This window comes from Microplitis demolitor, chromosome 1, assembly GCF_026212275.2.
Source record: "Microplitis demolitor isolate Queensland-Clemson2020A chromosome 1, iyMicDemo2.1a, whole genome shotgun sequence".
Taxonomy (NCBI): Eukaryota; Metazoa; Arthropoda; class Insecta; order Hymenoptera; family Braconidae; genus Microplitis; species Microplitis demolitor.
In genome coordinates, this window is record NC_068545.1 from 23517807 (window position 1) to 23540247 (window position 22441).

The 22441-nt window shown below is 33.0% G+C and overlaps 6 protein-coding genes across 8 annotated transcripts; 4 read left to right on the top strand and 2 right to left on the bottom strand.

The window, feature by feature from the left end:
• The first annotated feature begins 1918 nt into the window (after positions 1–1918).
• LOC103580041 (nuclear pore complex protein Nup160 homolog) lies at positions 1919–7625 on the top strand. The gene is made up of 6 exons (XM_008561648.2): positions 1919–2141; positions 2338–2651; positions 2727–6212; positions 6282–6515; positions 6577–6676; positions 7417–7625. The coding sequence occupies exons 1-6, from the start codon at positions 2057–2059 to the stop codon at positions 7431–7433; spliced, it is 4236 nt and encodes a 1411-aa protein (XP_008559870.1). The 5' UTR covers positions 1919–2056; the 3' UTR covers positions 7434–7625.
• LOC103580039 (uncharacterized) lies at positions 6686–7430 on the bottom strand. The gene is made up of 3 exons (XM_008561647.1): positions 7347–7430; positions 7156–7244; positions 6686–6830 (listed from the first exon to the last, which is right to left on the bottom strand). The coding sequence occupies exons 1-3, from the start codon at positions 7402–7404 to the stop codon at positions 6717–6719; spliced, it is 261 nt and encodes an 86-aa protein (XP_008559869.1). The 5' UTR covers positions 7405–7430; the 3' UTR covers positions 6686–6716.
• A 708-nt stretch (positions 7626–8333) lies between the features above and the next one.
• LOC103580038 (endoplasmin) lies at positions 8334–11288 on the bottom strand. The gene is made up of 3 exons (XM_008561646.2): positions 11073–11288; positions 10861–10947; positions 8334–10773 (listed from the first exon to the last, which is right to left on the bottom strand). Exons 1-3 carry the CDS (start codon positions 11116–11118, stop codon positions 8543–8545), a joined length of 2364 nt encoding a protein of 787 aa, XP_008559868.1. The 5' UTR covers positions 11119–11288; the 3' UTR covers positions 8334–8542.
• Positions 11289–12340: 1052 nt separating this feature from the next.
• LOC103580037 (calcyphosin-like protein) lies at positions 12341–15711 on the top strand. Its single transcript, XM_008561645.3, has 5 exons — positions 12341–12702; positions 13736–13890; positions 13966–14143; positions 14544–14753; positions 14818–15711. Exons 2-5 carry the CDS (start codon positions 13739–13741, stop codon positions 14917–14919), a joined length of 642 nt encoding a protein of 213 aa, XP_008559867.1. The 5' UTR covers positions 12341–12702; positions 13736–13738; the 3' UTR covers positions 14920–15711.
• A 231-nt stretch (positions 15712–15942) lies between these two features.
• On the top strand, positions 15943–18931 carry LOC103580036 (27 kDa hemolymph protein). Of its 2 annotated transcripts, XM_008561644.2 has the most exons (5): positions 15943–16418; positions 16496–16539; positions 17545–18003; positions 18095–18260; positions 18329–18931. In XM_008561644.2, the coding sequence occupies exons 2-5, from the start codon at positions 16500–16502 to the stop codon at positions 18576–18578; spliced, it is 915 nt and encodes a 304-aa protein (XP_008559866.1). In that variant the 5' UTR covers positions 15943–16418; positions 16496–16499; the 3' UTR covers positions 18579–18931. The 2 variants fall into 2 exon arrangements, with proteins under 2 accessions (XP_008559866.1, XP_008559865.1); XM_008561643.2 differs by having other exon boundaries at positions 15943–16539.
• Positions 18932–19069: 138 nt separating this feature from the next.
• LOC103580035 (solute carrier family 35 member E2A) lies at positions 19070–22373 on the top strand. Of its 2 annotated transcripts, none has more exons than XM_008561641.3 (7): positions 19070–19470; positions 19537–19964; positions 20029–20295; positions 20908–21159; positions 21420–21606; positions 21670–21873; positions 21932–22373. In XM_008561641.3, exons 3-7 carry the CDS (start codon positions 20031–20033, stop codon positions 22122–22124), a joined length of 1101 nt encoding a protein of 366 aa, XP_008559863.1. In that variant the 5' UTR covers positions 19070–19470; positions 19537–19964; positions 20029–20030; the 3' UTR covers positions 22125–22373. The 2 variants fall into 2 exon arrangements, with proteins under 2 accessions (XP_008559863.1, XP_008559864.1); XM_008561642.3 differs by having other exon boundaries at positions 19070–19285.
• Positions 22374–22441: the final 68 nt, after the last annotated feature.

Genomic DNA, 22441 nt, shown 5'->3' on the forward strand with positions numbered 1-22441 from the left:
TTAATTAACAAAAAATTCGAAAAACAAAATTCCGTTCAAACTAATAAATTAATACTGCGATTACATAAAAATTATTTTATAAGTTTTTTATATTTATTATTTAAAATTTACATATTTTTCCTAAACATTTTACATTATTCTGAAAACCACATTTATTAACATAAAATTATATATTCTCATATAAATACGAAATAATTGTATAGAGTCAAGAAATTAAAACACAAAAAATTTTTTACAATGAATCTTTAACATGTCAATTTAATAAATAAAATAGCAGTATTTAATTATAATTAATGTCAAATCCCTCACTTACTTTACCTATCATTCTATTAACGTAAGATGAGAGTAAATGGAATAGATATAAGACTATTTTTAAATTACATGAAAAAACAATTAACTAATTAAAAAGGTAAAATTTATAAAGAGGCATGCACTGATTTTTGAATTTTCTAAATGTAAATTTTTTTATTTTCATTACGTAAAAAATTTATTTTATTATTTCAAAGTCTTAAAATTTGTCAGCTGTCCGCTAAGTTTACTGGCTTCAACATAAGGAACGTAAATACCTATCATACAAAAAATGATCATTAATTTTAATTTTTCAATTTCACTAAAAAAAAAATAAAATATTATTGAATAAATAATTAAAAATTATATAAGTAGAAAAAAATTTTTTTATTGTAGATGAGAAATTTTATTTTAAAGTAAATAATTTTTTCGTTAATTATTATTACGGGCGCCTTTTTTCTTTTAATTACTCAGTACACAATGAGGTACAATTTTAGAGTAAAATCATAATGTTATGAGGAGCTGCCTAAAAAAACGATGATTTTTGGGAATTAAAAAAAAAACTATGGCATGGAATGTTTTAATGTTTTAAGGATATATTTGTAGATATTCAGTGGATATAAGATAAAAATTTTAAACGAAAAAATTCAAAATTCAGAGAATTATTCACAACCTTCCAATCTCAGCTATGACTCCATGTAGTACTCGCGCGAAAATATTGAAATTTAAAAAATAAAATTAATTATTTTTTTCATACTTTGGTACCCAAGTAGCACACTTGACTTTGTGACATCTATAAGATAGCAGTTCTGACGTTGTATTTTGATAGATTGATGACACCTGAATGTTATCAAGTGTCATCTGAACGGCATGTCAATTGAAATAATTTTTTCAAGACGGGAAAAAGAACACGAATTTCTTATGACTCCTAGTATCAACATCTCTGTGTTTTATTTAAATAAAAAAACTTGACTTGGAGATAAAAACAAAAGTTTGTTCTTTTAAAAAACATTTTTATGACATCTTAAAGTTGTCTCTGTGCTACTTGGGTAGAACAAATGAAAAGTTTAAAAAAAGAAAGACAAGTTATCGGACTTGGCGAACGTTGATGGAAATGACTAATCTTATCAATTATTAAATCCTCTTGATCATCTAGCACATCATAATAGTATCCAGATGTTTACCGGAGAGTAATGTCAATCAGCCACAATAAATTTCGTTTAAAAAATTTAAAACCTAGACTAGACTTGTGCGCATGCGCACAAATACTATCGGAACAACGGGCATAATTAAAATTTTTATGATTAATTATAAATATAAAAACAAATGAACAAACGCTATTTTTGGTGGGATATTAACAAACAAATCAAGATAAATGGAAAAAAAAATGGATTGAAAATTCGTATAGTCACCGCTAACTTCAAATAAATTTTTAAAAATTTATTTAAAAAAAAATAAAAAACGAACAAATAATTATTTATTGCGAACATTGACGAACAAACGAATTACTAAAAAATATTTGCCAAAAATTGAATTCCCCCCGCTAACTTAAGGGAGCTGCGCGAAACTGGCAGCTGGCGCCATCTTATAAGTAAAATTAAAAATTCAAATGATTTAAACATGGCGGCAGAGCAAATCAACTGGTTTTTTTAACGACAGCCGTTGCCCGCTCAAAATGTTGAAAAGTTATTTTACTAAAACATAATTTAATTATTTAAATTAAAATAGTTAATAATTAACAAAAGTTACTAGAATTTTTTTTAAAAAAATGATCGAGTTTCCACTTGGGTACCGCGAAGTCGTGCCCGATCAAACCCAGCCTGAAAAATGGAAGGAAATTATTTTGAACACCGGTAACTAAAAACACATAACCTATTTATATTTTTTAAAATTATTTATTTATTCATTTACATTAAATACAAACTCTTCAGTTTAAAAAATAATTAAATTCACCCCCGCATAAATTTAAAATTATTTATAAAGCAGATAAAATTTATTGCAACATCCGCATGCTGTGTAAATAAATGACATGATTATTAAATTTTCTAGGTGTAAGTCAAAGTACTCTCCAGGACATAAAAGTACCAGAACGAGCCAGTGGTTATTCTTATCGTGACAACTACAAATATTACACACGAAACCGGTTCATTTACTGGCGAATAAGCCACGATGTCTTGGAACTGGTGGAGCACAGCTTTGATATAAATCTAATAAACTGTAAAATTCGTTATAAATTCACTGACACTCCGATACTGGACGGTATTTCTATTCACGAGACAGCTAACTCGGTGATAATACTCGTGGCGACCGTATCTAGTATCCACAAACTGACGTTTCCGCATCCGGATAAAATACACAAGCAGGTAAGCAGCTTTATGCCCACGTCAACATCTGGCTGTATAATTAGACATATTTATTATTTATTACTTATTTTCTAGGAACACTTGCTGGCTTCACACCCAGACTTGACGATCCAGTCGATATTCAGCGAAGCCTCTGCCCAAGTAGCCCGCGATCCCCATTCTTTCCACGTGATAGCGAATGTTGGGACGACGAACGCACCAGTACCACATGCAGCTGCCTCATGGCTGACTCTGCCCCATGAGGAAGCGCTTTTTGCGCTGGCTTACAACACTGGCAGCATTTTGCTGCTGAGACTCGACGCGGCCACGGGATTGGTTCACACGAGCGAGCTCAAACAGGACTCAATAGTCCCGAGATTCTTGAGCGGGATCGCCACGGCCTTCAGAGGTCGCAACACTGAAGGAATGGTGGGAATGTCGCTAGTTATTCATCCCTGTGGTGATGACACCTACTTATTTGCGCTCTGTCGTGAAGGAAACGTCAGAATGTGGTCCTGCAACAAGGCCCAGTGCGTTGCAGTCACCGAGGTCGCTGCTGACAGTCAAGTTGCCCAGGGTGCTCATGGTCATATGCTCAGAAAAATTCTTGGATCAATGGACAACGAGCTGTACCTAGGAACGTACCTTAAGTTTAATTACGGGTGCGAGTTTAGTATTCTCAGACCTGTTCAGGACGCGGGTCTGTTTAAATTTATTCGCGTGTGCACACTATTCCCACCGGACCAGCATTTAGTTGACTTTTCATTCACACCAACGCGGCTGTGGGCCGTCTGGAGAACGACTCACATGGACGCGGTCGCGGTAACTCATGCTCAGTTGCCTCTCAGTGGCGCGCAGGTCAGCTCTGAATGGGAAACGGCGATTCTGGAACCGATTCCCGACCGCGATTATATTATGACAGACCCTGGTACTGATCCTAGTCAGGCTTACCTGAGTTACATCTTCCACCCGGGTCAGTTTTCTCTTGCGGACATCACGAGAGCTCTAAATATTTACCGGCGGTCGAATTTTATGGCGGACATGACGCTGTCGCCTGCGATATTGAAGGAACGAGTTTGCATGGCCGTCGAAGCGGAAATTCAAGCAGAAGTTATGGACTACGAACTCACGGACGAAGATTACTTGGAGATCGCCAATCGCTGCTGGTCGAAATTTTACTCATGTGTGATACAGTACCACGTTAATGGCAGCAGACCTGTTGGTTTACTCTTGCTGCCGACTGTCTATGGAGTAGTGCTGCTAAAGAAATCATTTTTCTCACTTCTGCGACCGATGGAGGCCCTCGAACACCTGATGCTCTCCAACGAAAAGTCTTTCGCCTCCCGGTTCAAGACCACCCCGATCTTATCGCAAGATGAAGACACTTGCCAGGACTTGATTGAACTGATGGAAACTCTGGTGATGCTCGAAGAACAACTGTCTGAAGAAACAAAAGTTAATTTCCAACGCGAGCTCTCTTACCTCAAGAGCCCGGACATAATCGTAGAGGAATTATTCTCAAGATTTCTGACCGAACCAGACGACCCGATGTCCGAGTACGACTTCCAAATGGAGCTCTACCACAAACTAGAGAACATCAGAGACGCAGCGAGTGCCATGGCGATGTTAATAGAAGCCTTGACTTATGATCTCGGTCAGCCAGACAGACTCAAACTGGACCCCGAGCCCGAGACCTCGCGGATGCTTCTCACCATCAGCCATCTCTTCGGAAGCCAACTCGGCGTCTCGACAGTTTCCGAGTCTGTATCGCAAATAATAAAACTCCGCTTCAGCATCTGCCGCAATCTGTTGCTTCTCCAGCAGATAATTCTCGGTCGGCCGGAAATATTCGACTCCCGGATACTCCACACGATAAAATCATCACTGGCACCGCGTACAGTAATCCTTACCCAGGCATACTTTGTAGTAAATTGGATCTGCGAGTCGACGGTGAACTCTCAGTCGCGACCAACCCTCCTGGAGACCAGTATGCAGCGACTCCAAACCTTGAAATTAAATGAAACCCGCGCAATAACAGCAGTCAGCAGACATCAGCGATCTACGTCACTACTTGAGCTGTTCATCCAGAGTTCTGGCGCAAAACACGCCTACATACTGATGGCAAACAACATGGAACTCGACGCGACGACTCTCATCCCCTGGCACTTCGGGATGCTGACCCACGTGAATCTGATCGCCCAACTGGTCTGGCCTATTTGCGGGAACTTTGTCTTCCCCGAGTGGCTCCTGTCCAGCTGCCAGTTCATTCTCGTCCAAGACTACGTCCGCTTGCTGAGCACCTGGTGCGAGTGGAACAGCGCCTCGCGTAAATTTATACTCGCAGTCTCTCTTTTGGAGCTCGGAGAAACCAGCAAAGCTTGCGACCAGTTCCTCCGTGCTTCCGGTGGCATTCTCACGGACAATTTCCTCGTGAGCATTCTCCTCGACGCACCCGACGACTCCAGCGACGCGCTCGTTCAGTACTTCCTCAAAGTGATAGAACTCTTCGAGCAACATGGACCCTCTAAATATATAATCGAGCTCGCCGAAACCGCCATCACCATCGCAGAGAAGGACAACCCAAACCTAGCGACCCTCCACTCCATAATATTCACCCAGCACCTCCAGCTTGGACACCATAAAGAAGCTTACCACTGTTTGAATTCAAACCCCGACGCCGCAAGACGTTCTGATTGTCTGAGACAGCTGGTGGTCACTCTGTTCGAGCGGAAAAAATTAATAGACCTAGTTTCTTTTCCTTACGTCGACATGTACGAGGAACTAGAGAGAATAGTCGTCGGCAGAGCTCGCAGCGTCGATTTAATGGAAAACAATTACTACAATTTCCTGTACAGCTTTCACATCGAGAAGAACAACATCAGAAAAGCCGCATCTGTAATGTATGAGCAGGCGATGCGCCTCAGCCAGGAATCCCACTCAGTCCCGATAATAACTCGGCAAGCTCAGTGTCTGCTCGCTTGCATCAACGCTCTGAACCTGGTCAACGAGAATTACAGGTGGATCGTGAAGCCGGTCGTCGACCAGACTTACCCAGACGAAGCGAACCCCAAGAAGAAGCGGAGCATCGGCGGCAAAGAAGTTCTGCATTACAAGATTAAAAAAATGGTCGAGGTTTTGGAGCTCAAGGACATACAGAACGAGTACTATTTAGTGGACGCGAGGCTGAAGCTCTCCAAATTCAAATCCGAGCTGCACACCATCGCCCAAGCTGGGGCCGCTGAGCTGATTGTTATTCTGTCGAGCGTCGGCCTGTACACGGTGGCGCTTAATTTGTGTGACAAGTTCAATATTGGCAAGGCTCCCGTACTGGAGAATCTTGCGGCACAGAGCTTGAGACTGAGCGAGCACGAGGACCCGAATGCCTGGGACTGGCTGGTACTCAACGACGTCTTTGATATCACGGGCTACGGCTCCAATATCACTGACATCGCGTGGCGGTTGCTGGAGAAGTTGACTATTGGACACGAGAAGAAGGACAGCAGCGAGCTGCACAAAGCCGTGGCCAAGAAGATTCTCCAACACGAAGCGTTTTTGCCTCAATGGCTGATTGCTTCTTACAAAGTAAGAAATTAATTCATTACTTATTGAGTTAATTTTTAATTTGTCATTTAATTTACGTCATGCTTTCAGAAACGCAATGCAGCAGAGTTACTGAGACTTGTCCTCAACTCCGGGCGGCTATTAGAGGCAACAGATCTGGCTGTGGACTACATAAACGCCGTTTTGGGTGAAGGGAAAGAGCACTTTGGACTAGAGACTCCACTAGTTATGTCCGGACCAGCAGTTTGGTTGCCTTTCAATACATTAGAAGTTTTATTGTCGGAACTTGAACATGCTAGCAAAGAAGACCATACTTATATTGAGGTAATAAGTAATAGTAATTTATTTGGTGATTGAATTTTAAAACATAATTAAAATTTTTTAGAGCTACGAGCATTTGAACAATAAGTTGGAGTGTTACATTGACACTGTGGTCCGTGTGTCGAATGACATGGTCAGATTTAAAGTTCAATCCAGTTATAACAGTGAGTAATTACATTTATTATTGTTATTGATATTTTTATTTTATATATAAACAGATCTTTGATTTACGACTATAAGAACTACAAATATTATAATCATACCAAATATTCCGGTTACTGTTGTTGCAATGAATCGTGGACATCGATTAAATAGTACCTTTAAAAAATTTATATTTAATTCTATTAATAAATTAATTAAAGGAATTTTTTTTTAATTTTATTAAAAAATTAAGTATAGAAATTTTTTTTCCTTAATTTTATTAAAATTTAATTGTAGAAAATTCTTCAATTAATTTTATTAATAAATTAATTATAGAATTTTTTTTTTATTTTATTAATAAGTTAATTAAAGAAATTTTTTTTAAGGAAATTTTTCAAAAAATTTAATTATTGAAAATTAAAAAAAAATTTTATTGCCAGACTTGAAAAAATAAAAATAAAATAAGTAATAAAAAATTTGTTTATTAATGAATAATAATTACCATTAGTAAAATAACTAACGCAGTAATAAATATCGAACCAATTGGTAGCAGAAGCCAAATACTCGAGTAATGTTGCTGGCCATCAGCCTCTAAGAACCATTGAAGATAACTTTTATTAAAACAAATCTACAATAAATTCGACAATTAAACCACAAAATAAATCATCCAATTATCCAAAACTAATTACCCACCATTGCGAAACCAGTGGGCCATAAAATTGCTACCGACTCCCGTAATAAAAGTCACCATTATTTGTTGCAGCGTTTAAAAACTCGTAGTCCATAGAGCGAGTGGTCCCGACACCTGATTCAAATTTTTTACTGTCAGCTCAACCAGTAGACAAAAATAGAAATAATTATAATAATAATAAATTCAATTGATATACTCGTTAAGACTTACGCCAATTAGAATAATAATTAAAGTAAATAAATAATAAATGTTATATAATTAAGTGACAGTCGATATTTAATCATTCATTTTGTATTATTTGTAAAAAAAAATCCCTCAATTCCAATAAAAAATAATTTTTTGAATTTATTAATGTTTCTCCTTCACTCACGCAACATACATTTTAAATTAAATATATATCACATAAATTAGTGTTTCATTAAATTTCCATTTTATAAAATAAAAAAAAAAATGCCTGATAGATTAATCGGCAATTTATCCGCGTACTCAAGAACTAATGAAATGAAAGCTTTTAATTATCAATTCATATTAATAATTATTTATATTTAATATATTAATAAAATTGTTGGGTCGGTAGATAAGTGGAGTCAAAGGTTGATTGTCTTTGTTTGTCTATATCCGGTTTAAAAGCTGCACTGAGTGAAATAAACTGCGAGTTTTTTTAAAAATATAAGTACAGATTATTTAGACATCTGGTTATTTAAATAGATACCACATATTTTATATAATTATTTTATTATACAAATACATTTATTATTATTATATCGTAATACAGGTTCATATATTTTTAAAATATATTTTTTCTGCAGTACGGCGAACGGAAGAACTGAAAATAATAATCTAGTATTTTTTAAATTTACAAATTCAGGATTTTAAAATATAAATCTATGATAATAATAGTTATGCAATGATTTTAAAAAATTTAACGTTATAAAAATGAAAGAGATGGAATTAGGACTAGGATGACTTAAAATGATGTTGCGCTGGTCTTTAATTATAATTGTAACTTTAAACTTTGATTAATTAATTAATAAATAATACAAGTCTTCACTATAATATAAAATCGTGCGTTTAAAACAGTATCCAGATATTGAGGATTTAAACATTTTAAATAAAAAACCGCAGGAGTTTTTAATCAGTCGATGCGGTTGCTTGCAATGACGATTGCAGATGAAAGGAATGAAAGAAATATTTAAATTTAAAGTTCATCATGCTCATCATCTCTCGGCTCGTCGTCGGCATCAACTTCCTGCGCGTCGTCTTCGGGAGCATTTTCTAGGGGCTCGTCATCCTCTTCTTCTTCCTCAGGCACCTCGTCTAGAGGAATGCCTAGAGACTTCTTCATTAGCTGCTCAACACTGGCGGCAAAGCTCGCGGTTTCGCGGAGCATGTACCCGGACCTGAGGGTAGCGGTCTTGAACATGAGAGTCGCCATTTCTTTGGCGGTGGCATCTTCTGCGTCGGCTTCGACTCTCTTCAGAAGCTCTCGGATCAGCGGATGTCTTGGATTTATCTCCAGAGTCTTCTTCTGGTTGAGGTAGTAAGATTTCTGGGGGTCGTCGGCCTTTTGGTGGGCGTTGGAGATGGCGAGACGTTCCATGTTTCCAGTCCAGCCGAACATGCTGGCCACCAGAGCACAGGGTGAGTCTGTAAGACGCTCGGACACCTGAGCCTTGTTGATGTACTCTGAGAGAACGTCTCCGAGCCACTTGGTAAGAGGTTCGAATGTGGACTTGAGTTCCTCCATTCGTTCTTGGGCTTTCTTGCTGTCGTCGAGTGTGAATCCTTCCTTGGCGACGTTCTGGAACTTCTTGCCGTCGAATGAGGGCAGTGCGGAGATGACATGCTCGTCAACGGCTTCGGTGAGATACAAAACTTCGTAGCCCTTTTTAATTAAACGTTCGACGAATGGAGACTTTTTAACTTCGTCTTCGCTGGCTCCGGCGATGTAGTAAATTGCCTTCTGATTCGGCTTCATACGAGACACGTAGTCGTTGAGCGTCGTCAGGTTGGACATCGCGGATGACTTGAACTGCAGGAGTTTCGACAAGCGAGCGCGATTCTGTGAGTCTTCAAGGATTCCTAATTTAATATTTGTGCTGTACTCCTTCCAGAATGATTCGTACTCTTCTTTGTTTATTTTCTTGATCATGTCCAACACTTTCCTTATGAGTTTCTTCTTAATGACCTTGATGAGTTTGTGCTGCTGGAGATCTTCACGCGAAACGTTAAGTGGAAGGTCATCGCTGTCGACGATACCGCGGATAAATGACAAGTAGTTTGGCATCATGTCGTTTATTTTGTCGGTGATAAACACCCGCCGGACGAATAATTTGATGTTGTCAGCTTTGGTACCGTAGCGACTGAAACTGTCTCCAGGTTGGACTTTGGGGATGAACAGAAGAGCCTTGAAAGTGACTTCTCCCTCGGCAACGAAATGGATTTTGGCTAGAGGTTCTTGGGTGTCTTTGGTAAGAGATTTGTAAAAGTCGACGTAGTCTTGTTCAGGAACATCAGCTGGTTTCAATGTCCAGATGGGCTTCGAGTCATTCATGCGCTCCCAGTCCCAGACGGTTTTGTCGATCTTCTTTTTCTGTTTCTCTCCCTCTTCGGCAGCTTCCTCAACCGCGGCATCATCGTCTTCCTCGGGTTTCTCAGTGGTATCGGGTTCCTTGGTCTCGGTGTCTTCCTCCTCTTCAACTTGGATCGTCTTGCTGGCCCACAAGTAAATCGGGAAGTTTATGAATTGCGAGTACTTTTTGATCAAAGACTTGATCGTGTCTTGCTGCAAGAAGTCAAGAGCTTCTTCCTTCAAGTGAAGGCTCACTGTGGTACCGCGTTTCAAAGTGTCCCCACGTGGGTCCTCGACGATGCTGTAGCTGGAGCTGTCGGACTCCCAGATGTACTGTTTGTCGTCATTGTGCTTAGTAGTGACGACAATCTTGTTGGCCACCAAAAATCCAGAGTAAAATCCGACACCAAACTGACCAATCATGTCGTTCATGTCTGCCGGCGCCTTCGACTCCTGCATCTTACCCAGGAATTCAGCGGTACCAGACTTGGCAATAGTACCCAAGTTGTTTATCAAGTCGGCCTTGGTCATACCGATACCAGAGTCCGTGATACTCAGGATTTTGTTCTCCACATCAGCCTTTATTCTTATTGACAACTCGGGATTAGATTCCAGGACACTCTTGTCTGTCAGCGATAAGAATCTTATCTTATCCAATGCGTCCGAGCCGTTGGATATCAACTCACGTAAGAAAATTTCCTTGTTTTTGTACAGAGAGTTGATGATGAGTTTCATCATACGGTTAACTTCCGTTTCAAATGTGAATTTCTCAGCTCGCTCACGCAGTTCCTGGATTTGAGCAGCATTCAGTCCGTCAATTTTAATTGCCTCACCTTCTCTTTTGACAACTTCATCATCTAGGTTAAATTAATAGTCATTTTATTAATAAATAATTACTAAAGCATATTTTTAAAATTAATTATAAGTTGAATAAATAATATTACCGGTCCTGGAAGCTTCCCGGCTTGATCCGAAGTCTTTGTCAACAGTTCCAACCTCTTCTTCAATTTCATCCTCACTTCTCACCGTACCTGGATAAATAAAATTTAAATTTTAATTGCCACGTCGATGAATAAAAAAATTTTTGAATAAAAATAATATTAATTAAGTAATTAATTAATTAAATTAAGGAAAAAAATGATTTTAAAAAACTTACCGATGAGGAGCAAAAATGCCAGACCAAAATAAATAAATTTTTTCATCGTGGCCAATAGTTACTGGACCGACGAAGTGCTGGTTAAATAAACTTTTAAATAAAATAAAAAAATATAATTACAATAGCTTTAATTAATAAATGGTGATTGTTTGAAGCCGTCAAAGTTAAATCTGCCGTGTGTGATTCGGATGTTTTTTAATACAATGACCAAGCTGCCACTAGACACGAGCGAGCGAGTGCCACCTTAACGACCCGGACCAATCAACAACGACCACGCAGCGATTTCCAGCCAATGGAATTACGAATTGTGGCTGCCTCCTCCAAATGGCGAGTCTCCATTCGTTCAAATTTTTTTACTTTTACCGCTAATCAACTATTCATATTTATAATTATTTACTATCAATTTGTCGACTAATTATCAGTAGTTTTATCAACTTTGGTTTTTTTAATTATTAACTTTTTTTTATTTCAAATAATTTGTCAAATGAAAAATAAATTGGTACCAATTGCCGGTAAGATATGTTTTTAATTAATCATCTGATGATAATTGTTTTTAAATTTAAATTCAAAAAAATCTTAAGACTTTTTTATATCAAAAATTTACTTTTTTATTTTAAAAATTATTTCAATACAAATTAAAAAAAATTATTCATGAGGAGACATAAATAATTAGTATAGTTAATTGATTAATTTATTTATTATCAATAATTAAAAGAGAGGGAAGGGGGAAACAGAATACCCCCAAAATTTTATAAAAGTTTGTTTTTTTAAACATTACTTGAATTTTTTTTTGTTAAACTTTTTCAAAAATCGAAAACGTCAGTCGAAAAATATTAATGACTTGTTTTATGATAAAAACTATTAAAAAAAAAAATATATATATATATATATTTATATGAAATATAATTTGTCTTAATGTAAATTACATAAAAAAAATTAATTTAATCAAATTTTTAATTTCCAGAATTTTTTTTCACTTTTTTGGGAGTATCCCATTTTGCCCGCGAAATTTGAAAAATTTTTTTAACGGCAGCTGCAAATTCCTTCTATTCACTTTAAATATTATAAACAAAAAATTAAGTATGTCATTTTGCCCCCCCCCCCCTATCAAAATAAAATTTATCAGATTTAAAAAAAAATCTTATAGACTAACCCTGAATGAGTTAACTTGACTTACATACAAACTTAAGTAAGTTGATGAAATATAAAAATAAATGAACATATGTGAACTACATCCAGGCATCAGACGACATTGTCCGACATAACTGTTACATGTATTGAGTGTACTTTTATTTAGTTTTTTCGTATTACATAGATTTTACTATAGTACAATAGTCTGCACGTAGCATCAGTGGTAGCGGTAATAGTAAATAGACATACATATATATACAAATATATAACACGAGTAGATGTAAAGGTGGGCTGGAGGTGTGCTCTACCTTTTATTCACCAGCATACTTAGTTATATTGTCACTTTCCATCCGGTTGGTCGCAGTATCCTCGTTATCGTCCCTCTAATCAACTCAAATCTCTGGCGCCTATTAATTTTTAAATTTAAATTAAAAGTTTAGCGGTTCATTAAGTGAAGTTGAAACTAAATTACTGTCAAACTGTTTCGCAAAAGATTCCGGTAAGTTTTAACAACAGATCTGTAATGTATTTTTGCAACCAATAATTTATTTTTGCAATCAATCAATCAACTAATAATTAATAAAAACAAATTATTATTTCAATTTTTTGTTAATGCGTAACAAACAAATTATCTGAGGTTCGTATAATAAAAAAATTAATTATTAAAGCTTATTAATTAATTTAATATAAATTACATTTATTTATTAAACAAAAATTTTAAAAATTGCTTCAGTAGCTTCCAAATTAAAATCACGCTTTCAAATAGTTTTCAGAAAAAAACGTTTTAAACTTAGCGTAAAGTGTTTGAATATTTACCCGCATTATTTCTCTTTCGCAAAAAGTAACAACACAATTTTCAAATAAATTATGTTTATTATTATCATAGACTTCCTAAGTGTAATATAATGAGCTTTACACAGTTATTAACAAATAAATCTTATGAGTAATGATTATATATATATACATATTTATAACACATAATAATATATATATTTCTATTAAAAGAGGGCATGGTTAAAGTTTGTACAAGACCGTAATGCGTTAATATATAAAAAGTAAATCGATCGGTACCAATAATTTATGCAGACGTAAATTTTCTTTACTATTCTACCTCTTCCTTTGCCTTTGCCTTTTAATATATTATCTATCACACTAATGGATATCATATGTAGGGATGTAGTGACATTACGGTCGATGATAAACATTAGTCTATATATAAATAAATATATAAAGAGGTGTGTAGACTTTAGCTTTGGAATGGAGTACATGCAAACTTTGTTTTATAATTTTAAAAATTAACTGACGAACCCAGTAAGCTACACTTGTATTACACGTTATGGTTTGCAAAACACGATAACTTTTATTTAGTCCAGCGCAACATCAAGATATATCACTATCTTTATTTAGATAATATATATATACAGCAATGTTTTGAAATATTATGTAGGCTACGGTTATTGATTTGGTAGATAATTATTAGCTCGTGACGATTTTTTTATCGACGTTTTTAATTAGTTTCATTAATTTTTTAGATAATGTCCAACAGACCGGTGAGCGCGACGACGAGACAGGAGGCGGAAATGATTAACAAGGCCCAGAGGGCCATTCATACCGCCGAAGATTCTATAGAGAAACTTCGGCTGCTCTGTTTAGCCAGAGGTGCTGGGGGTATTCTTGGGCTGGCAAGGTAATTTTATTGTTTATTTGTCTCATGTGCAAGGAAGTTGTTTATTGAGTTAATGATTGTAATATATATTTTTAGAATATTTCGTCGCATGGATGAAGATGGTAATAAGCAGTTGACCAAAGAAGAACTTGTTGAGGGATTCGAGGCCATGAATTTTGAATTCGAAGACGAAGAAATTGATCAGATGATCGCTAAATTGGATACTGATGAAAGCGGGACTATTGATTTAAATGAATTTATTACTGCGATTAGAGTGAGTTTTATTTAAATCTAAATTCACTAGTTTTTTAAAAAAATCACTCCACGAGCAGTAAATAGCGGAGTGATTTCAAAGGGTTCTGGATTCTGTTTCAATCCAGAATTAACTCCGATTAGGATTTTTAATTATTATTTTTAAAGTGAAAATGAATACTTTGCGGCAAGTTGGGCCATTTTCAATTTTTTAAGCTGACGATTTTACCCCTCATTAATTTAATATCAAATATTTATTTAGCGAAAAAAAAAATCATTGACAAATTTTTTTTTCTCAGGACGCGTTTTTTTTCCCGTACTCTGAATTATTAATTTTCTAAAAATTAAAAAAGTTTGTGTCTACAAAGATAAAACTAGCAGGAAGTTAGAAAAAAACAAATAAATAAAATAAATAATTCCAGCCTCCGATGTCTGAGAGCCGTATAAAACTAGTCGAGCAAGCGTTTCAAAAACTTGATAAGACTGGTGACGGAGAGATAACAGTTGCTGATCTCCGCGGGGTCTACAATGTCAAATGTCATCCAAGATATATAAGCGGCGAGGAGAGCGAGGAGAGTATCTTGAATAAATTTTTGGGAAACTTTGAGCAAGAGAGTTCTAAAGACGGTGTCGTAAGTATTTTACTACTCAACTAATAAATTCACTCATTAATTAATTAATTATTTAATTATCTAGGTAACCATGGAAGAATTTATGAATTACTACAGTGCAATAAGTGCTAGCATTGATCACGATGCATATTTTGATCTCATGATTCGCAATGCCTACAAATTATAAATTAAAAAAAAACCCAATAAAATTGTCGGATTCAAATTTGCCGCGCTAATAAATTTTGAAAATAAATTACATACTAATTTAATTAAAAATAATCGCGCCTGCGAAGTAAAATTATGAAACTGAAGGAATTAAATTTTTTTAAATGAAATATTTATTATTTAATTAGCGCATGCCCACGTGTTCATATAAAATACAAATTTCAAGTATTTTTTTTTTTATAAATAAATCATAAAGCTTTTAATTATCGACATTCCATAAATTAAATCGTACTTATACTCTCATTGTCAGTTAATTAAATAAATTTTTCATCCACAGCTTAATTATTTACAAAATGTATTAATTAATTATTTATTGTTTAGAGACTAGTGTACTGTACTCTGATTACAAATAAATAATTAGTAAAAAAAAAAAATAAAATAATAATTTTAACTGGAATGAAATATCAATAGAAAAATAATTAAACTGACGTAATAATAATTTTGAAAACCGGAAAAAAATGTCAAAGGTGTTTGCGTTGCACAATTCTGTAATATAAAGACTTATTTTATCAACTAAATAAATCCGGTCATTCAACTGTAACTTAATACTTTTAAAATTTATATAATAACAAGCATGAAATATTTAATTATAATAATAATATTTATTTAATTTGATAATTATTTCTCTATAAAAAAATAATAAAGGAAAATAAAATAAATTTCTGTTTTGAGAGTAAGGAAATAAAAATATATGAAAGTTAAATATATTAATCATTCAAAGACTCAATTAGTGATTAATTATAATGAACAAGAATAATAATGAAAAAAAAAAAGGATTTATTGATTAATTTAAAGTTCAAATATGGAAGCAAGACAAGTTTCGTTAAATTTAATAATATATCAGTCGTATCGGGGTAAAAATTAGTATGAGCTGCATGTCTTACTCATAGTCCGAGGTTACAAAGTTAAAGACATATATATTAATGTAGATATATATGTAGAATGAAAATGATAATAACGAATGTTAGCTGGCGACTTTGGTCAGTATTCACGTGGACTCCTGACTGTTAAGTTCAGTTCTACTCAGCGTTTTGTTGACCTGTAGTTTTACCTACTTGTCATACCTGTACTATAATACTAGGTATAGGTATAGATATAGATATAGATATATATTAATATAATCGAGCATCATATGTACATCAGCATCACTCGTCCTTCAGTAAATACATAAGTAAATGGAGTGATTATTTTGCCGCGTCATTTGATTAATTAAATATTCGAATTTTTTTACAACTTAAATTATAAAATAGAAAATCGATATTTGTTTTATTTAGTATAAATAAAACAATAAACTGTCTGGTGTAAGTCATTTGTTTGATAAAAATCGCGTTTGTGAAAAATTATTAAATAAATACTATTTTAATTTGTATTTATGTAATTGAGGTAAATGACAAGTAATTGATCGCTTTTCCGAGGCTGCTGGATTCACCTTTTTAAATTGAGACGTGGACAGTCCTGCAGGTTAAACATAAACGTATACATATACATATATATATATTTCAAATATACGTGGGATTTTTTTAATTTAAAATTTCCAGTAAAATGTCTCGTACAATTGCAATCGTTTTATTTATCTGCTTTGGTGAGTACAAAGATTACTTTTTATTAATTTTTTTTATCAGCTATTTAATTGCTTTAATGGATTTCCTTGCTTTTAATTTTGATTAAAAATAATTAATTACTTTGTTTTTTATATTTTTTAATTTAAACTTATAATAACTTCTTTTTTATGTTTTTATCACATCTTTTTTTTAATTTCATTACTAGTAGATTCAAATATTTATTTTATTAATTACTCAATTAAATTTTTAAATTTTGATAAATAAAAATTTAAATACAATTATTTTGTTTAAAAAAAATTGATTAAAATTTTTAGTAATTTCATTGATTACCAAATTCAAATAATTATTTTATTAATGAATGTAATTAATTTAAATTATAATAATTATTTTTCTCATACAATGATTTGAATCTAATGATTTATTTACTTAAACCAGAAGCGATACTTCCATAATTCGAACACCTGTTCATACAATTGAGTAATTAATCAACTGATTCATCAGTAATTGCCCATTATCACTAGTATATTAATCAAGATAATAAATATTTTTATATTAAAACATTTTTTTACCCATTCAAGTGAAATTTTTTTACTTTACTTCAAAAAATACAATTTTTCTTTTTCAAAATTTAAATTTAATTGTATTACAGATTTATGACACATTATTTCTAAATAATTACATTACATAGATTTAAAAAAAAAAACAGAAACAGAAACCTTATATGTTACGTATTTAAATGATGTAACAACTTAATCTGTAATTTAAAATTAAATATGTATATTTATTTACTTATTTTTCGAGTTCAGTTGCAAACTTTATTGATGATCATTTAGAAAAACAAAAGTTATTTTTAAAAAAAAATCACTTGTTTATTGACTGGAAGTTTTTAATCTTCACTGGATTCAAAATGGACGAGGAAAAAAAAAACAAGAATTAATTATACATAATAAATAAATATATGAAAAAATTAAAATAAAAAAAACTATGGATTTATGAATGAAAAAATAAATATATTGATATTTCAGGAGTATCTAGTGATGTTGTGAAGAGTCAGCTTCTGTTGCCGAGTTTACTACCGGGAAATTTCGCAGGCGCAGATCTTGATTCCTTGAACGAGACAGCACTCGGACAGGTTGAAAACGTAAAAAACCAGTTTAAAAATAAATGCGATAAAAATGGTGGCCCAGATGTTTACGACAAAGTGCTGAAAGCCAATGATGAGATACAGAATTGCATCAAAGGACTCGTTAATATGACGGAGCTGCAGGATGAGATCGAGAAGGCCAAGCCGACAGGGGACCTTGATATTGTATTCAAAAAATACTGTATGAAAAAGCCGACATTGAAAAAATGTATCACTGATTTTACATCAACCCTGGAACCCTGCCTTGAAACTCAAGAACGTGATACTGTTAAAATAGCATTAAATGTCACTGATTCACTTCTCAATTTTATTTGTCACAAAGAAGGTGATCGTATTGCTTGTAAGTGTTTTTTATTTTTGTCTAATGATAATTATCAGTTATTTATAATTTTGTCATATTTGTTATTGATTATGATCGGGTTTTATTGCAGTATTTATTGCCGCTGGTGGTCCGGAATGCTTTAAATCACAACAAGAAGGTCTTCAGCAGTGTTTGAATTCAACTTACGGCGGATATTTACCAACAAGCGAAGCTGAGAACTCGACACCTAGTCTTGAAAGTTTACCTAAATTGTTATTTGGAGTTAAGGAATGCAGGTTAATATTTATTTAAATATCTGAGAGTTTATAATTTGAATAAAATTAATTGATAAAATTTTTTTTAGCGACATGGAGAAACTGAGAGGATGCGTTGTCACGGAGTTGGAAAAATGTACCGATCCGACACCTGGAAATATTGCCGACGCATTATTTACTTTTGTAAAACGTGTGACTCCTTGTGAAAATCTTTTGAGCGGACGATCTGCTGCTCTAGTTGAAGAAAATCCTAAATTGTATACGCGCAGCAGCTCTCCCATCAGCGCTAGCAATATTTATTCGCTGGTGTTCATCACCGCAGCACTTGCGCTGGCCTAAATTTCAATTTATAATTTTTATTAATTATAATTATTACTATTTTTTCATTCAATCAAACAAATTATTCTTTAATTGTGTTGTTAATAAATTTAATGGTTCATTTTAAGCTGTTGTTTTTTTGATACGTGATCAGGTCGAATGTTATGGAGATAAATTAAAAATTGTACACATATCAAATAAATGTTAACGGAGTTTTTAAATTTAGTTGTTAATTATCGTGTTTTGTATTTTTATATTGGTATATATTATTAATATATTGATATATAGATATATGATGTTGGCATTATTATAAATATAAATATATGAAGCACTGGAAAATAACAATATAATAAATAAAAATATATGAAAAATAATTAATGATTTTTGATTATTAATTAGCATTAATCAATTATTAATTGTTTGTTGAAATACATAAATAGGCGCACATTTAAATAAAGTTTAAATAAATAGATAAATAAATTGTTATTTTGTATTCGGAGAAATATAAATACACTTGAGTGGTCTTGAAACGTTTCCTGTCACCTGATACTTAAGGAGGTATGGGAGTAAAGTCGAAATAATGAGATCAATTTAAAATTTTTAGGATCGATAGAAATATAATTAATACGTGTTGTGTAAAAATTGCAGAGACCTAAGCTGAAAGCTTGTTTCGTTTTTTGAAAGTACAGTCTCGAGCTAAATTAATCCTTCTCAAGTCACGTACTATGGTATATCTATATATATGTATTGTCAGATGAAATACAGTGAACAGACTTTATTTTAATTATTAATCATTTTTTTTAATTTAAAAATCTGAGATTTTTTTTTTTTCTTTTTTTTGCACACAACGTTCATATTTTTCAAGGGCAATGATAACTAATAAAAAAAATTAATACAATACTTTTAAATATACGTATGTATAGGTATATTCATTTATTTATATATATATATATATATAAATACATATGTATGTTTATAGATATATACAATAATGCATAACCTTTTGCAAGATCAAAAGTAGTCATCAGAATGTAAAGAATATAAATAATTAAATAAACAAAAACTAAAGATAAGATGACGTAAAACTAGTGAATTGATAATAAAAAATTTTTTAATAATTTTTACAAGAAACATAAACAAATAATTATAATAACTCGTGATGATAGAAAATAATTTATCAAATTTACTGTTACGTGTTGTCACTATTCGTCTAGACAATAAAGACTTCACTGTCCACAAAATCAAATGAAACATTTATATTTATATTTATCAAACCAATATCCTCATATTATTTATTTATTTAAAAATCACAAAATAATAAAACCCGCCAATTTTTATTTTAAATTAAAACATAACTTTTGAGTTGTGAGTCAGCAGTAATTTAGTGATAAATAAAAACATTTAAAGGTAAGTTTCAAATTTAATCTATACAATTTAATTCATTTATTAAAACAAATATAAATTTATGTAGAAATGGAGACTCCAGCAAGACCAAATTATACGAACCAGATTGAGGAAAATAGTAAAGTCCCAGCGGCTTTTGTTTATGAAAATCGTGGAAAATACACAGATAATAAATCTAGTGAAGAATGCGTTTTATTAACAAGCGAATCCAAAGGGGGACTGTCACATCCACGTGCGTTATTATTTTTAGGACTGTGGTATATATTTAGTGGGTGCACGTTATTTCTTAATAAATATATTTTGTCTTACATGGAAGGCGATCCAACAATTTTAGGTAATTTATTTATTTATTTACCAGCATACAAAATATATACATACACACATACATACAAAAATATATACATATTCATCTATAGGGATGAAAATCATCTGTACATAGCCCTGATAAAAACACTTGTTCAAAAAATGTTGAATAATTTTATGCTTCTGGTCATCCAACAAAAGACCATACTCATAGTAATGTTCATAGATGCCTAGATTAAAGCATGAGAAAAATAAAAAATTTAAATTGAAGTGAACTACATTTCAAATAGTCACAATCCAATGCGATAATTTTAATCTAAACAATTTTTTATATACAGAAAAAAAGTCTTGAGTCAGGAAAATATTTTTGAAAACGCGCGTTTTTGAGTACCAAGTAAAGATTTTTAAGCCAAGAAAATTTGTCTTGGTCAGAGGAGATTTATTTTATCCGAAAAAATTGAGATTTTCAAATAAATTTTCTTCAAGAATATTTACCTTCAGTCAAGATTTTTTTTTCTGTGTACTGTTGGACATTTAAGGCCAGTTTTTTAAACGGGGTTTGAAAAACTGGCCCTTAATTAATCAGTTGATTTTTTTAATTTCCTGTAAATCATTAACTAATTATTTATTTATTTAAATGCAGGGGCGTTTCAGATGATAACGACAGCGATATGTGGGTTCATCCAGATGTATTTCCCATGTGGGATGTACAAAACAAGCCCGCGACTGGTCAAACCACCTGGATTTTACAGACACATGATATTGGTCGGCTGCACACGTTTCACTACAGTCTTACTTGGGCTGGTAGCCCTCAATTATGTTGCTGTCAGTTTTACTGAAACTATTAAAAGTTCAGCTCCATTGTTTACTGTTCTCATTAGTAGATATTTATTAGGTAATTATATATTTCAGCAGATATTTTTTCGGTGATAAATTTCTGATTGTCTTCCACATTTTGGTGGCTTATCAAAGTCAAAAAAACAGCCTCAAACTTCTTACAGATGTCAAAAAGCCAAATGTGCTACTTGACAATGAATGTTTTCCTTTATACTTTTTCATAAATTAAATTAAAGTATCAAATGTCCAAGAATGAATCAAAGACCCCAAATGCTACTTCTACTCTACATGATAATTTTTTTAAAAAATAATTTACAGGTGAACGCACAGGGTTTTATGTTAATTTATCATTGATACCAGTAATGGGTGGCCTAGCACTTTGTTCAGTAAATGAACTAAGTTTCGACTTCAAAGGTTTTATCGCCGCAATGGCTACAAATCTCACTGAATGTCTGCAAAATGTATACTCGAAAATGTTAATTAGCGGTGACAGTTTTAAATATACGTACGTATTCTTTTTACTAGTCATTAATAACTTGAATTTAAATTTAAAAAATATAATATTTAGACCAGCAGAGCTACAGTTTTATACGAGTCTCGCATCAATCGTCGTACAAATACCAGTGACATTATTATTTGTCGATTTATATACTCTGCAACATTCCTTTAGTACAAAACTTTTGATGTCATTTTTATTAAACGGCGTGTTCTTCCATTTTCAAAGTATTACCGCCTATGTGCTGATGGATTATATCAGTCCAGTTACACACAGGTAATTATCATCATTACTATTAAATATTAATTATAATTTATAATAATTATTGTTTTAGTGTTGCCAATACAGCAAAAAGAGCGTTTCTCATATGGTTATCTGTGATATTATTCGATAATCCGGTCACAGGTTTATCTGCTCTAGGTACTTGTACAGTAATTGCGGGTGTGTTGTTGTACAACCGCGCACAAGAGTATGACAGAGCTAAAATAAACAAACTACGGTTTAACTCTAAAATAAACCTACACTGACTCCACTCAGAAATTATTAAATGTTTACTTAATTAATTTTAGTTTAGGTCAGATGCAATAAAGTATAATTTTTATTAAAGATCGTTGTTTTTAGTTAATTATTTATTCTATAAATAGTAACGGCTGATGACTGGTGGAAATGTCATTACATGGAGAGAAATTTATGGTAACAATTACAATATATTGTAAAAAAAGTTTCCATGTGTTATGGTAACTGGTTTTTTTTTAACAGAAAAACTACTCGGAACAGTTACCATAATTTTCTCTCTGTGTATGACTGCTTTGAATAAATAAGGAGTAAATAATGAATAAAACTC